The following is a 15,558-nucleotide window of genomic DNA, read 5'->3' as shown; positions in this document are numbered from 1 at the left end:
AGTGCATTATGAAAAACTGGATACATTGCATCACTGTGAAGGACTTTAGACTGCGGTTTGTAAAAGCAGAATAAATTTTCTTGGAGTCGTACCGTTATGTACACACGCTCGCGCGCGCGCACACACACACACACACACACACACACGCATTCACACGCCCATTGGCAGACACGGCCACACCTCACGGCTCTGGGGGAAGCCACAGACCTCAGCTGTACAAGCTGAGCCTGGACTAGAGGAACTTTCCGCGGGACTCGGCACAAACAGCCGCACCGACACGACTGTCTGCGAGCCTGAGTCCCAGACGAGCGCCGGCGGCGGCAGGTACTCCGGGCTCCCGCGGCAGGGCCTGGGCAGTGCAGCGGGGCCGGCGGCGGCGGCGGCGGCGGCGGCGGCGGGAGGGTCCCGGGCTGCCGAGGTCTTGCCAGTGCGCGCGCGCCAGCCGCCTCCCCTCCGCCCCTCGCCGCCGGCCTCGGGCATCCACGGCCGGTGGTCCAGCCGCCCGCCACGGCCCTGAACATGGCCGCAAGCCCCGCCGCCCCCCTGGCCTGGGCGCTGCTACTCCTCTCGTGGGCTCTGCTCCGCGGCGGCTGCCGGGCGCGCTTCGCTGCCGAGCCGGACTCCGAAGACGACGAAGGGGAGGCGGTAGTATTCCCCGAGTCGCCCCTGCAGAGACCCACGGTGATGGTGGCCGTCCTCGCGCGTAACGCTGCGCACACGCTGCCTCACTTCCTCGGCTGCCTGGAGCGGCTGGACTACCCCAAGAGCAGGATGGCCATCTGGTGAGCTGGCTGCGCCGGGCCGGCGGCGGGGGCGGCGCCCGAAGTGTCGCTGAGGGGAGAGGGGGCCGCGCGGGGCACGCGGAGACGAGGTGCGCACACCCCTCACCGCTGGCGTGGGTCCGGGGCGGATCGGCGGTCGGGGTGGGGGAGGACGCGCGCGGCTGCGTGCGCGCCGGCCGCTAACCGGGAGAAGCAGCCCGCCCCGAGCTCGCGTGGGGACAGTGTGGAGCGGGGGGACCTTGTCCCTCTCCCGGACAGGACTGGGGAGACCCCGCAGGAGTGCTGCCTTCTCCCCCCTTAACACTCGCGAGGATTCCTTTTTCCCCACCTCATATCCCTCGCCCCGGAGGGAGGGAATAAGGTTGCCTGTTGCCGCCTACTCCTCCGGACGCGACATGGACCGTAACTGCGGCTGGGGGCCGGGGAGGGGGGCCCTCCGGAGTGGCTGGAGTGCTCTGTCCTGGCTTCCCGGTGCCTGCTCCCAACTCAGAGGCTGGAAGAGTGGCTCAAGGTTCTCCCTGGGTGTGGGGAGGAAGGGGAGAAGGGATCGGGAGCCAGAGTTTGAGGCTAGTTGGGGCCAGCTGTGTCTTCCTAACTACGTCACCACCCACCACCGTGGGTCCTGTCTCCTCTGAGCGCTCCAGGCTGTCCCGTCCCTGCATCCTCCCGGGACCCATTCCCGTCGCAGATGCAAACCGGGCGGGGGGCCTTGGGGTGCCGGCGTCCTGGGGACCGAGCCGCCCCGGGAAGGCAAACAGCTAAGTTTTGTTGCGCTTAGTATAGAGACCCGGGCCTAGGCCCTGTGCTTGCTGCGGAGGTGGCTGCCCACTTCAGCTTTCCCACTTGGTCCTGTCTCCACATCTTTTTATAAAAGCAGGTATCAGAGGGTGAGAAGTTGGTGGCCAGGTGAGCCGCTAAGGGGCCTGTGGAGGAGGAGGTGGACACTGGCCAGGGGAGATAGGCTGCCAGGTACATGGACAAGAGGCCTCTGGTCTCTTGAGGAAGACAGAGCCCATGTCACTCTGGAGCAATTTCTGTCTTGTGTTGATAAAGGGAGCTGTCCACAGGCAAGACATCCTTAAAGCCACGGTTGGGCAGAAAGGGAAAAGGAAGGATAAAGCAGTAGCTGGAACTGGCAGCCTAATGGTACCTGGTGGGAAAGGTGCAGAGGTGAGAAAGCAAACATGAGATATAGTGCAGCACTGTGCTATACACTGCTTTACTATATACCCTGTTATACGTGACGGCTGCCACGGAGAAGGGCATGTTATGTGGAAAGTAGGAACGTTGGTGCAGTCAGATTTTAAACCAGAAAGATTTTTTTTTAACCATTTCAATACCAAAAGAAAATTTCACAAATGTCAGTTCTTAGGTGCTTTCTTCAAAAGAGATGCTTTACAATATAGTCTTGGTCTTTATGCATTGTTTAGTTTTAAAGAACATCACAATGGTTGCTATAGGAAATTAGTGAGGGGGGAAGTGAGAACCAGGCACAGGTTTTGCTACCTGATGTACAGACATTACCCCTTTTATCGTATAGTAAACTTTTAAAAGATACTATCATCCTTATTTTACAAATGAAGAAATTGAGGCTTGGATCAGTTCAATAACTTAGTCAGAGAATTAATAAATGGTTAAACTGGAATTTGAACCCAGGTTTGTTTCTAAAGACCACCCCAGAAAGGATAAAGGGAACATGATACAGTATAAGCAAAATGTATATAAAGCTATAAAGAAGGAGACTTGAGTTGTTTTGTCACTAGCTTGACATGTAGTTTTGGGCCAGTTGCTTGGGATCCATAGACCTCAGTTTTCTCATCAGTAAAATAAGGGAATAGGAACAAGTGATTTCAAAAATCCTTTCCAGCTCTTGAATTTCATAGATTTTGTGATATGATCAGAATCACTCAGCAATGATTGTACATCCTGAGTTCCCTGGATGTTCCAGATTCTGTGGATGCTGGTGTTCTGTTTAGATGGGTAGTATTCTCAATTCTGCTTAGACCTTAGGAATCTCTTTTCCTTTACCCTTATTCATGGTCCATGTGACTGTACCTTTATGGTCTGTGTTGGAAAGTAAAGGAAGAAGCCCAAGGCTTGGGTAAGGCCTTGGGCAACCCCTGCATTAACCAGCCACTAAAGACTCTTCTTTGAGTTCTGGCTTAGAAATCTTATATAATTTATTAGGTAATAATAATAAAATGCCAGTTTTTAAATAGTCCTTTACAGCTTTCAAAGTACTTTCATCAACTAGTCATCTCATTTGATCTTAACTACCATCCTATAAAGAAACAAGATTATCTCCATTTCCTAGAAGATATTGTGTCTAAAGTAACTAACTTACTGAAGATTATATTTACTTGTTAATTTTACAAATATTTAATAATAAGAGCTCACAGTTCTTCTAAGCACTCTACATTCACTTTCTGTTTTCCTCTTCACAATAACCCTATCAGTTATGTCTTATTATTATACCCTTCTACAGATGAGAAAACTGAGGCACAGAGAGGTTGTGCAAGTAATGACCTTCTTTTGTGAGAATCAGGCACTATGACAGGTTCAGGCTGGAAAAGGTTGAATAAGATGTGGCTCCTCACAGATAAATATGGCTTTTTTTTTTTTTTAGACTAGGCAGTGTAAGGTGATCTGAATGGCATTTATAGCATTTGAGAGAGTGACAAAAGACTTCTATATAAATCAGGGGGCAGTTGTGTGGTCATGAAAGTTTTTTTGAGGAGAGTTGACACTTAGTTTGAACTCAGTTTTGAAGGACAAATAGGAATCCACAAAAACCTGGGAAGGAAGGAGGGTTCCAGAAAGAGGGAGAAGCATGGAAAATAAAAAGGTACTGGAACATTAACCAGAGCTTCCTATCAGGGGAGATAAAGTGAGTGGCAGGTCTAAGTTTTGCAAATCTCCAAACTCATTGCACTGTACCCTGGAGCTGCTGACATCATGACTAGTGCTAGAGGAGTATTTGCAGGGAAGGTGATGGGTTATAACCCTCCAGGAGAGGTAGTACCTCAGTTTAGGATGCTGCAGTTTTGAGGGGCTTCTGTCAATGACTTACTATAGTCTCTCAGTCCCAAGCTCTCCTCAACATTCTGAGATGCCAAACTGGCTAGTCTCCACTCTGCAAGGCCAGCACATGCTGAGGTCAAAAATGGTCAGTGTCAAAAATGGCCAGAACTTCATAAAACAGAACCATGTTGAGTATAGAGACTGGGCTGCCAGCTTCCATTTCATCTTATTTTAGTAACTCTGTGCAGACTCTCTCTTCTCATTCATCTGCTTACTTCTAACAATGGCTGGAGGAGCATCTGATGAGACTTCTTTCCTGTATGTGTAATTGAGACCCTGGTTCAATGATCACATTCAGATTTCCCAGTGATGTGATTTTTTTTTCCCCCTCACCTGAAGTTCTGGACCAGATCTGCACTGAGTACCAACAAACTGACCTGAAAACTTTTTCAGAGGATGAGTGCAGTTATCTCAGTATCAAGTTTATTTGGATTCAGTTGAACTAAGGAAAGTTTATATTTTAGAGATACTTTGTACCGGCAAAAAGGAAAACTTGTCACATTTACCTATCTGATCTCAAAACCCCACCAAACTAATTGTTTTCCTTCAGATATCACAGTTCTGTGATAAGGAACTGAGATAATCCTTGTGTTGTAATTAAAACCGGCACTGGGTTAATGGGGATCACTGCTGTGCTGAGATGAAGGGGACAGGTTGGCACTGTAACATGCGGCAGTGCGCTTGAGCGGGTCCTCTTTAATTCAGTGGAGCCATGAATCGTGGCCTTAGCAGTGGAGGGAAGGCTGACCTCATCCCCCTTCCCAAGCCTATGATTAAGGGGGGCAGTGGCAAGTAACATGATGATGGAAAATGGAGCCGGGCACAAGGAAAAACATTTGACCCAAAAGATACATTAAGTTTGTCTTTTGGAGAGCCTGCTGTTCTGTGTGGGAAGACAGGGATTCACAGAGTCTGTGCAGTCACGAGGCGGTAACTATCATGTAATTACAGAACAATTTGGGCATTTCATTTGGTAGAGTTTTGAAAAGTAATATGTATGCTAAATTGAAAACCATCATATGGCTTTGAAATAAAGAGATGTTTCTGTTGGCCTAAGCATTAACAACGATGAACTTCTACTTGTTCTGGGGTACTGACCCTGACATTTTACATACAACTTTGTGGGGTGTTTGGGGATTAGCTTGGATTTATCTCTACATTTTAATGCCCAACCAGTAGCATTTTGGTGAATGTTTAACTTGATACACTAATATAAGTGTGTTTACAAAATGTTCCAAGCTACTAGTAATGCTAGTTTTCATCAGTGGTGAGAATGATGTCACATTTTATCATTACAATCTTGACATTAAGTGTTTATGTTTTCCCTCTAGGCAGAAGTTGCAGCTCATGGCTGAAAATGTATATGGTACTTTGGTCTGCTTCTCTCCATTAGTTTATTTCTCTCACCTTATCCCCTCCTTCTCCTTATTTTTCCCAGCGTGGTAGTTTAGTACGGAGGGCAGAGTATGCAGCTTACAGTCAGATAGACTAGGGCTCAAATCTCCTGTGTAATCATGGGCACATCATGAAGCTCTAAGCTGAGCTGCCTCATCTGGAGATGACTAATAATAACACCTACCTCAAAGAGTTATTATAACAAGCAAATGAGATAAAGTATTACAATGTCTTTTACACACATGCTACTAAATAGATAATAGTTGCTATTTCCTATACATTTTTTCCTTTTTGTCTCATCTCCATTACCTTTCTCTTTGCAAATGAAAATTTTAAGAAAGAAAATATGTTCAAAAGAAGCTCTGTTTATTTTCTTCCTTCCAACCAAAAGTTATCAGCATAATGGAAACTAACATTCATGGAGGGGCTGTTCTAAACACTTTGGTATGATAACTGATTTACTCCTGAGAGCAACCCTAGGTGAGAAGTGTCATTACGCTCTTCACTTTACACAGGAGGAAACTGAGGCACAGAGACGTTAAATAACTTGTCTGAGGTCACAAGGCTAGTGCACGGTGGAGCCAGGATGTGACTCAGGCAGCTAACGTCGCAGACTGAGTACAGACGCTGTTTAAGATCAAGAAAAGACCAATTAGTTCTAGTTTTTGCTTCTGTCAGTTGACCCACCTTAGGAAGATAAGAGTGCCAGTGTTTTCTTTCAGAGAAGAATGGTTCCTTCTGCTTGAATGACACAAGGGACTCAGTGGTTCCCTTCCACTGTCTTGATGATTTTGTCACTTAGGCACTTTCTAGTTACTAAACTCTGTTTTGTGTTGGTAGATTTCACAGGAACAGAAGGAGACTAAATATGTGGGTTGCACTTAAATATGCAGGTCACTTGCTATGATCACAGCTATATAGGAACAGAAAGAAATTTATCACGTATTGTTAGTGACAAACGAATAAGGCCGCATTATTCATATGCATGGTGGCTGCAGCATTTTGGTAAGACGGGGTCAGTTTTTCAGCCTTGTTAATTAGTGGTCTTGGATTTGGTTGACACATAAACTCAACTTTCTTCCAAATAGTCAGAGACAACTATCAATCCTCCCTCCACTGTGCAATTTCAAAACACAATTGGACCTCAGAATTATATATTTCCTTTGGGTAAAAACTGAGGTCACCTATCCTCTTGCTCTAGTTTAGACAAATCACTTGCGAGTTAGAATGGACGCCTAAATTGTCCTGGATCTATTTTATTAATTGACTTCCATAGGTGGGGAAACTAAAGCATAGGGCAGTTAAGGGATGTTCCCACAGCATATTACATAATGAATAAATGTCGGAGTGAGAGAACAGATTTCTAGATTTTAAACCCTATATGGCTGTTTTAATGTTGAGTATTTGATAAGGAATATAGCTCATGGTTAAAGGAGCATACCAGTTATTCTAAGCAGGGTTTGGTTTTATGTACTTGTCTTCAACTCCTTTCTCCAGGTGATTCTACAGCTAGTGCATGGTGCATGCTTATGACTCCAGGTACGTAAGCATGCTTCCCATGGCCCTCTCCCTTGACTGTCTCGGTGGTCGTAGGAACGAACAATGAAAGCTTTGTAACCTGAAAGGCTGTTGGTTGTGCCTCGGTCCTTTTTCCAACACTTAAATGTCCTCATGGGTCCTAGCACGGTGTGGCACTGTCTTCAGGTCTAAGGCATACTATAGTAGGACCATTATAAGGCTCATATAGGGACTATAGTAGGACTATTATAAGGCTCATTTCTGCACATTTCTTCAAATAACATAACAATATACATTCGAGTTAGAGTTTGAGAGAAAATGATTCGCCTGTAGTTTGGTTCTTAGTTCTATTCCCCAGTTACCATATTATGAAGAGGTTTCACTATATGTGTTTAAATCATAGCTATTATTCATCAGGAATTACAAAATGTGTGTATTGTATACGTTTTGACGTTTTTATTCTCAAAGGAGTGATCTGTTCATTTAATTGCCTTTACATTGTTAGCATATCAAAAATTGCTGCTAAATCCCTTAGAGTCCTTGTAGGCTTATAGTAATTTAATTATTTTAAGCATTTTCTTTCCTGATGTTTTCTTTTTTAAATTGAAAAAATAATACTCTCCCATAATAAAACTTCAAAGAGTGTGCATGGGAATACAATAAAGTTAATCTCCCTCCCACTCCATACCACCTGCCAGAGGCAACCATTGGTAACAGTTTCTTGTGTTATCATCTAGAAACTTTCTGTGCATATATATATATCCTTTTAAGTGTTAACCCAAATGTCGGTTGGCCAAAAAGTACATTTGGTTAATGAATACGTTGCTCAATAAAGTTCTTGGTGAAAATGAGTGTTTTATTTTTACTTAAAACCGAACAAACTTTTTGGCCGACCTAATAGAAGTGTTTGATATATCCTCTTCGGCACAAATGTGATGTTTTTAAGTCAATCTCTCTATCCCAGGTTTTCTAAACTCTGCCATCCCACCTGTACCTATGTCCTGGCTGGCACCGTGAAAGCCAGCTTCACACAACACCTGTCCCAGGTAGTTACTCTGAATCCTCCCTGATTATACCCATCTTGTTCTCTTGTTCTTTTGTCTCTGGCCCCCAGAAATGTGGCCCTTAGCCCATTAAAAAAAAACTTTTTTTTTTTTTTGCGGTACGCGAGCCTCTCACTGTTGTGGCCTCTCCCGTTGCGGAGCACAGGCTCCGGACGCGCAGGCCCAGCGGCCATGGCTCACGGGCCCAGCCGCTCCGTGGCATGTGGGATCCTCCCGGACCGGGGCACGAACCCGTGTGCCCTGCATCGGCAGGCGGACTCGCAACCACTGCGCCACCAGGGAAGCCCAAAAAACCCACTTTTTTATGAAGCATAACACACATCCAAAAAGTGCATCTATCATAAATGTATAACTAGATAACTTTTCACAAACTGAACATGCCAGGATGAGCAGCACCTGCCCCACCAGGCCTGCATTTGTCCACAGCAACAAATGGTTAGCCTAGTAGCTGCTGTCCCCCAGACTTTGTCCAGACAGTCAGGTCCCCATCAAGCCCACCCTCTGTGCACTTGCGATTGGTCCCTGCTGTCTGGCCCCTGTAGGCATTTGGGTGGTGACCCTTGCTCCCTGCTCAGGCTCCTCAGGAGCCCTAGAACTCAAGTAGTAACTGCTTTCTAGAACCAGCAGGCTTGGCAAGCTGCCAGTGAGTGACCTAGTAGTAAAACGATCAGGATTGTATTACTTTTCCCTCGGCTCTCCATTCCTATGGTTGGAAAGCTATGCGTTAATGTTCATAAAGGTGAAAACCGTCTCGTTATAGGTAGTAATTGAAAAGCCATGCAGAATATAAATAGAGTGGCTGTAATGAATTCACTGGAACTTGCTGCTGTCCAGAGCCGTGAAAACGCAGCATTTGTGGTGGATGACATTAGCCAAGTCTCTTGTATGAATTAAACCTTAGATTTGGCTGCGGGGCATTTCTTTTCCTCTCTAGGAGCACTGGACAGAAATCATTTCAGACTTCGACTTCCCGTAATAGCCTCATGACATCCTACCAAGGCTGAATTTATGATATCATAACACACTTCATTTAATCGAGGCAGTAATTGTTATTATTTAGTTGTTTGTCAAGTTCAGCAAGCTGAAACCTGTCCGTGACTTAATTGGTTTAGCTGATGAGATCATGTTCCTCTGCAGACATAGTGCAAAGTAATCCTCTTTGCCCCAGAATTTTTGATTAATGTTTCAACACCCCTTAGAAAACGTGCATTTCAAAAACATAAATGATAACATAAGTGATGATCCTAGGCTACACACCCCTAAGAAGATGGCAGAAGGCTGTGTGTGGGACCAGGCCGCTCTGATGAAGCAGCCTCATGAGTAGTTGATTTAAGTGATAAATTGCCTACATTGGAAGAATTCTTTACCTCCTAGGTTTGATCACTTCAAAGTCTATTGAGGCACATGTCAGGCTGGAGAGAGGAAGTTCCTTAAATGGAACTTTCCCCATCCACCACCCTCCCGGCAAAATTCATGTGTTGAAATTCTAACCCCTAAAGATGATGGTATTAGGAGGTAGGGGGGTCTTTGGGAGGTGCTTAAGTCATGGGAGTGGAGCGCTCATGAATGGGATTAGCGTTCTTATAAAAGAAGCTCCAGAGAGATCCCTCACCCCTTCCACCACGTGAGGACACGGCGGGAAGTCTACAACGCAGAAGAGGCCCTTCACCAGAACCTGACCATGCTGCTATCCTATCTTGGACTTCTAGCTTCCAGAACTGTAAGAAATAAATTTCTGTTGTTTATAAGCTACCCAGCCTGTAGTATTTTGTTATAGCAGCCCAAATAGACTAAGATAGCTGTCAAGCCCAAGGAAACCATGAAGGTGGCCCAAAGTGCGTACATTTTAGGCAGTAAAGAAGTAGAACTCTTACTTTCCATCCCCTTTCCTTTCTGAGACTGATTGTATACATTTTGGAGGTGGGGAGGGCAGTGGACCACGTCAAGCTTTCCCGTTCTCACAGGGCGAGAGATGATTCTGAGAGAGGGGAATACATGGATGTATGTTTATTGACATTCTCCCTAAAAGTCATATTTAGTGAGAAATTGCCACTTTTCAGGGCCTTGGGAAAGGCAGGATTTTCTGGAGGCTAACAGTGGAACTTAAATTCCTGGGCTGTCCGTGAGAAATATGGTCATGGGCATTTGGGGCTATGGCATTTCCAACAGAGTCCCTTGCTGGACTGCTGGACTGCTTTTTAGTTCCTTGGTTTCCAGCCAGCCCCATAATCTGTCCAAGCTCCACACACCGCAGTGATTATGGCTGAGACCCGCCAAGATAGTGGAAAGTTCTGCCAGGTAGAATCAGGATTTTTCATGTCATCACTGCAACATTGAACAGTAAGCTTATAAGCAGCTCCTACATTGCTGCATTCCCTCTGCTAGAAGCAGGTGGGGTGGGAGTGCATTCAGACAGTCAGACCGTGTCTTATGTTTCAGATGGATTTTGTGGAGTTGGCCTTTAAGGCTCAGCATACTAAAATGTTTTAGAAAATTACAAATCTCCTCTCTGCCTTTCCTCCATCTTGTTAGACTTTGAGATTTACTGGACACATTGATTTCTATCCTAGAAGATTCTCTTTAGCAAGATAAACTATGAATTTCTAAAGCAACAGACTAAAAAAAATTATATGCATCCTTTTATTTATTTGACCATCATGGATTGTCTAGGTGGATAAATTCAGGTAATCATGTTGAAATTAGTAGTTGAGGTGGCCTCAAAGCAACTAAACCCCATTGGTCAAGTTCATTGGCCATGAGTGGACGTGGCCCTCATCACTCTTCTGCTGACCTTTTGCTATAAGGCTGCTGGGCTTCTACTAGTGGTTCCTAAATACTGGTTCAGGGGCCAGCTGTAGCACAACACCTAGGACATTTGTTAGTTACATAGATTTCTGTGCCCCGTTTCAGCCACATTCAATCAGATGGCCTGTGGGAGGGGCCTGGGAATCTGTGTCTTAAACACGTGCACAAGTAATTTGTATACACTTCTGGGTCTGGGAAGTGCAGGAGATGAGCTCCCAGAAGCCCCCATGAAAAATAGGGGGCCCTCATGGAAGGACTGAAAGCTGTATAAGTGTCTGAAGTACAGGCCATGGGATTTTCAAACCTTGGTAAGTTGGCACACACTGGAATCTTCTAAACCCCAGGTTCCAGATGCGTAAGCAATCAAGAAGGCCAAGGGGTTTCTTATTAAGAGAAGTAGTAATGTACAGGATTACAAAGAAGAGGCTCTGCCAGACAGACATCATCTGTGTTTTTTATTGAGTCGAGCACATGTGTTCTCCCGCCTTCCAATAGCGGCTATTGAAAAAAAAAATAATTTTTTTTTTAAGGCAATGCTCCAGATTACCCACTGTATGAAGTGCCTTGCACTGGGGCTCAGTATAAAGTGACACTGCCTCAAACCCTTTTCTTTGCTCAGGTACCTCACATCATGAGCTCATTAAGCATTTAGGTTTATAGAAGGAAGGATAGCTATTGATGAACATCTCTTAACAGACTGGAGGGAAATCAAACCAGTGCATTTCCTCCAAATAAATAGTAGTCATGTGAACCACTTCAGTCTCCATAGCCCCTCATCTTGATTCCTTTGTTGCTGGTATTTAATTTTCTTACCTTTGATCTTCTCTCTGGCATGCCTTTAAAAACTCCTCCCCTCATTTGGGAGAAGAATAAACAGTCTACTAAATTAGCTTAGTTGAAGTTCAGCCTTAACTACATGATATTACAAAGTCTCTAACCTAGTGTCTTCACCGGTTAGGAATCCAAAAATAGAACTTTTGGGAAATTTACACTCTTCGAGTCCGCTGCACAGAAGATTTTTCTGAGTTTGTCGCTGCTGCGCGAAGGTATGTTCAGAGTTGATATAGTAGCATTATTATAAGCTTACCAACAGGCAGCCTTCTCGGGATGACCACAACTCCATTGATAAATCTCATACAGTTCCACACCCTCGTTTTATTGTGTCCTGTAGGTGACCGGTCTATCACAAATTCCACTGTAAATGTCCTCAAGTTTATGTGTCCCATTTTCTTTTTAAGTCCTTTTCCTTCCCTGAAATGTGAGCTGCATTCTACAGCTTAATGCCTCCTGCCAGGGAGATAATGATCTCCTGGGGAGGAAGATGAGGCCAGGTTCACCCGGGGAGGGGGGGTCTCTGGAACTGTTCCCTCCAGCCAAAAGCAGCCTCCTCCATCCCCCCCCCAACTATGCAAATGTCCTCATTTTTTTTTTTTTTTTTTCCGGTACGCGGGCCTCTCACTGTTGTGGCCTCTCCCGTTGCGGAGCACAGGCTCAGAGGCCATGGCTCACGGGCTCAGCCGCTCCGCGGCATGTGGGATCTTCCCGGACCGGGGCACGAACCCGTGTTCCCTGCATCGGCAGGCGGGCTCTCAACCACTGCGCCGCCAGGGAAGCCCCTCATTTTGTTATTTATGTTGTCTTGTGAAAGGTCTGGGAGGCATTGTTCATTTGCTCATGCTGTGTCACTTAGAACAAACCCCTTATTCCCTCTGGGCCTCAGTTTCCTCTCCCTAACATCAGGGAGATGTGCCAGAGTTGTGGCTCTCAAATGTGGCTGCTTATTAGAATCATTTGATGAGGTTTAAAAAAATACTGATGCCTGGGCCCCACCCCCAGACCGCTTAGGTCTGAATCTATGGGGTAGGACTAGGGCAAGTGACATGTTTTGAAAACTTCCCAGGGGGTGATAATACGGAGCCCAACTTGAGAACCTGTGGATGAGACAGATGTTCTCTCGGATCCCTTCCCGGTCTGACATCAGTACCCCCTTCATGGAGTGAGTGGATCTAAAGAATTTTCATGAATCATAACTCTGCACGATTGATGTTAACTGGACCCTCAGCCCAATTTTAGATCTTTTTCGGAGTGGCCTGAAAAAAATATCTAAGTTTTCTCGGAAGGTCATTTGTATTTCACCCTGTTGCGTACTGTGCCCAAAGGTGTTCCCTAATAGTGTCGTCTCCCGTGGAAGGCCTGTGCCACATGATGACTGAACTGCCAAGGGAACGACGTGGCAGCAAGAGGGCTGGACTTGAGGGCACAAATTGGAGCTTCTCAGGACAGGGCTGCGTGCACCAGGTGTAGAGCAGCTGTGGCCGAGGGCTTCCTTCCTGCGGTACACAGAGGCTGCCCCTTGGCTGAGGAGCTGCGGACATCAAGGCCTCTAAGCGCATCCAGCCGGGCTGTGGCCGTTCAGGATCGCTTGCCAGTGTGTGTTTTGGTGTGCTGCCCAGCCTTACTTTCAGGCATTCTGTTTCATACTGGCGTAGGGCCTCTAATCACCTCTGGGTATTGGATTTCTGATGTTACTTTTAATGGCTTTGGATTCTAGCTTCTTTTGTTTCTAAATTTGCATAAACAGTGCTGCCTTTGTCCTGTGGTCTTGACACAGCTTCAAAGCCTTGACTGGGCATCAAAGATGCACTGGATCCTCATTTCTTAGGCATCAGATTGCAGCAATGCCAGAAGGTGACTGAAGGTTACAGCCCCACTTCTGGGCCAGTTTTCTGTCTCCCAAAGATTAGATGCTGCCAAGTCCCCTTTGATAATGGTACTGAATCTTAATAGCTTTTCCCAAAGCCTGGGCAAATACTAGTGAACTAAAGGGACACTGCTGGCATTTGTCTGAGGAGGAAAGGACAGTAACTCACCAATATTTACTGAACTCCCCTAACCCCATGAGAGGCAGATTATTGAGTCCCACTGGGAAGCATGAAGTCCCAGACCCATTGGCCAGTCTTTGCTGATGTTGGCATGGTGACGGCCAAACTCTCATTTTCCCATGCGTCTTATCAAAATAAAGGCAGTAATTGAACTCTCAGTTATCCATGCATGGATAGTCTGTCTTTTGGATATACAGAGGCCAGCTTTTGATTATGGGCCAGCTTGGTCCAATCATCCAGCATCCCCTTGAGCTCTCTTTCTCTCTCGGTGCCGCCCAATAGTTGTGTGTTTAGACAGTGGAGAGTGATTTTTATCTCAGTAACATTCCATATAAGGCATTCCAGTATGAGTTTTATCTGGTTTCTTAGCTGTTGGCTCTTCTGCATCATCTATGCCATGCCCCACCATATTTTCAGATTTTCTTGAATTCTCTACCTTGCCTTGGTCCCCTTAGCTATACCATGAGTGCTGGATAGGCTGATCTTTAAAGATTTTTCTAGCCATAGCATGCAATGAATTTGCAGTTCCACCACTGATACCATGAACAATAAAACACTTACTCTGTTGCCACATTATTTAAAATGCCGTTTGGGCCTTTGTTTCTTTATTTGTACTTAGATATAACTTTTCAGTAGTTTTGACTTATCCTTGTCTCATATCCTTGGTGAATAGACGGATGGTTCATATCTACATCAAATTATAAAAATTAAATTTTTTTTTTGCCCTTTGGTATGGTTAATTTTATGTGTCAATTGGGCTGAGCATGGTGCCTGGATATGTGGTCAAGCATTATTCTGGGTGTTTCTGTGAGGGTGTTTTTGGCTGAGATTTATATTTTAATCAGTGGACTTTGAGTAAAGCCTTCCGTAACATGGGTGGACCTCGTTTAATCAGTGGAAGGCCTGAATAAAACAAAAGACTGACCTCCTCGAGCAACAAGGAAATGCGTCATCCACTGCCTTTGGACTTGAATTGCAACATTAGCTCTTCTCTGAGTCTCCAGCCTTCTGGCCTACCCTACACACTCTGAACTTGCCAACCTCCATAATTGCATAAACTAATTCCTTAAAATCATTTCACCTCTCTCTCAATAGATAGATATGAAGTAGATATATTATATTGAGGTATATATTTTATATATATATATATATATATATATATATATATATACATTCTCTCTCTCTCTCACTCTCTGGCTCTCTGGCTCTCTAGCTATCTGTTCTATTGGTTCTGTTTCTCCAGAGAACCTTGACTAATATAACCTCTAGCCTGAAAGAAAATACCATCTCTTTCATGAACAACAACAGCCAAAAGAAGGGCTGTGCTGAGAAGAAAAAGAACACAGAGAATTATGTCAGAAGAGATAGTTCCAGATCTGAAAGCTAGGAAAACCATTGCTGTGGGCACCAGGGATGGAATAGTTGTGGCATGAGTATGTGTTGACTTTTCTCACGCGTGCAAAATAAGTAAGTGCAGGTCTTCCCTAGAAGGTCTCCCTTTTTTTTGAAAAGGCAGAAATAGGAGTTGGACATTTGCCATCGTGATGGGAAACAACATATGTGTTTGTTCTTTGCAAAAGCTGCTGGCCAGCGTGCAGACCTGTGTATTTTGCTCAGTCTACCGTGTGAGGGAATTAGCTTGCATGTGCACTTTGGGGTTAGGAGAACCTGGCAATGGAAGTCAAGTTTCAGCAGGATAATGGGCTATTGCACTGAAGTGATAGCTCCTCCCCAGGGAGAGGCTTTACTTCGCAGTGGTGTCACTTACCGTAGAGATGCTGAAGATTGGTCCGCACTGACACCTTCAGAGAGGCCAGGAGCATGAGTGCCCATGAAAGGTCCTTGTAACATGGAGCTGGTTGGGGCCGTGTCCTTTCTTGCTGATGCTTTAATGTAGGAGCAGAAGAAAAAGTTGATTTTTTTGTATATAGGCTCTAGAAAGATAAAATCAGGAGGGTAACAATTTTCTTTCCAAAGAGAGTTATCATTGGTGTCTCTGACTTATATTCCTGGGGTTCAGCCTCTAAAATC

The 15,558-nt window shown here is 45.3% G+C and overlaps 1 protein-coding gene across 1 annotated transcript in view; it reads left to right on the top strand.

Annotated features, from left to right (window-relative positions):
* The first annotated feature begins 519 nt into the window (after nt 1-519).
* The window catches only part of COLGALT2 (collagen beta(1-O)galactosyltransferase 2), a 131,633-nt gene continuing 116,594 nt past the window's right edge, over nt 520-15,558 (top strand). The window contains exon 1 of the mRNA XM_024133893.1: nt 520-782. Coding sequence (XP_023989661.1) covers nt 520-782 — 263 coding nt within the window. The remainder of the gene's footprint in view (nt 783-15,558) is intronic.

Source organism: Physeter macrocephalus, chromosome 4, assembly GCF_002837175.3.
Source record: "Physeter macrocephalus isolate SW-GA chromosome 4, ASM283717v5, whole genome shotgun sequence".
NCBI classification, from domain to species: Eukaryota; Metazoa; Chordata; class Mammalia; order Artiodactyla; family Physeteridae; genus Physeter; species Physeter macrocephalus.
This window is presented reverse-complemented; position numbering and strand designations above follow the sequence as displayed.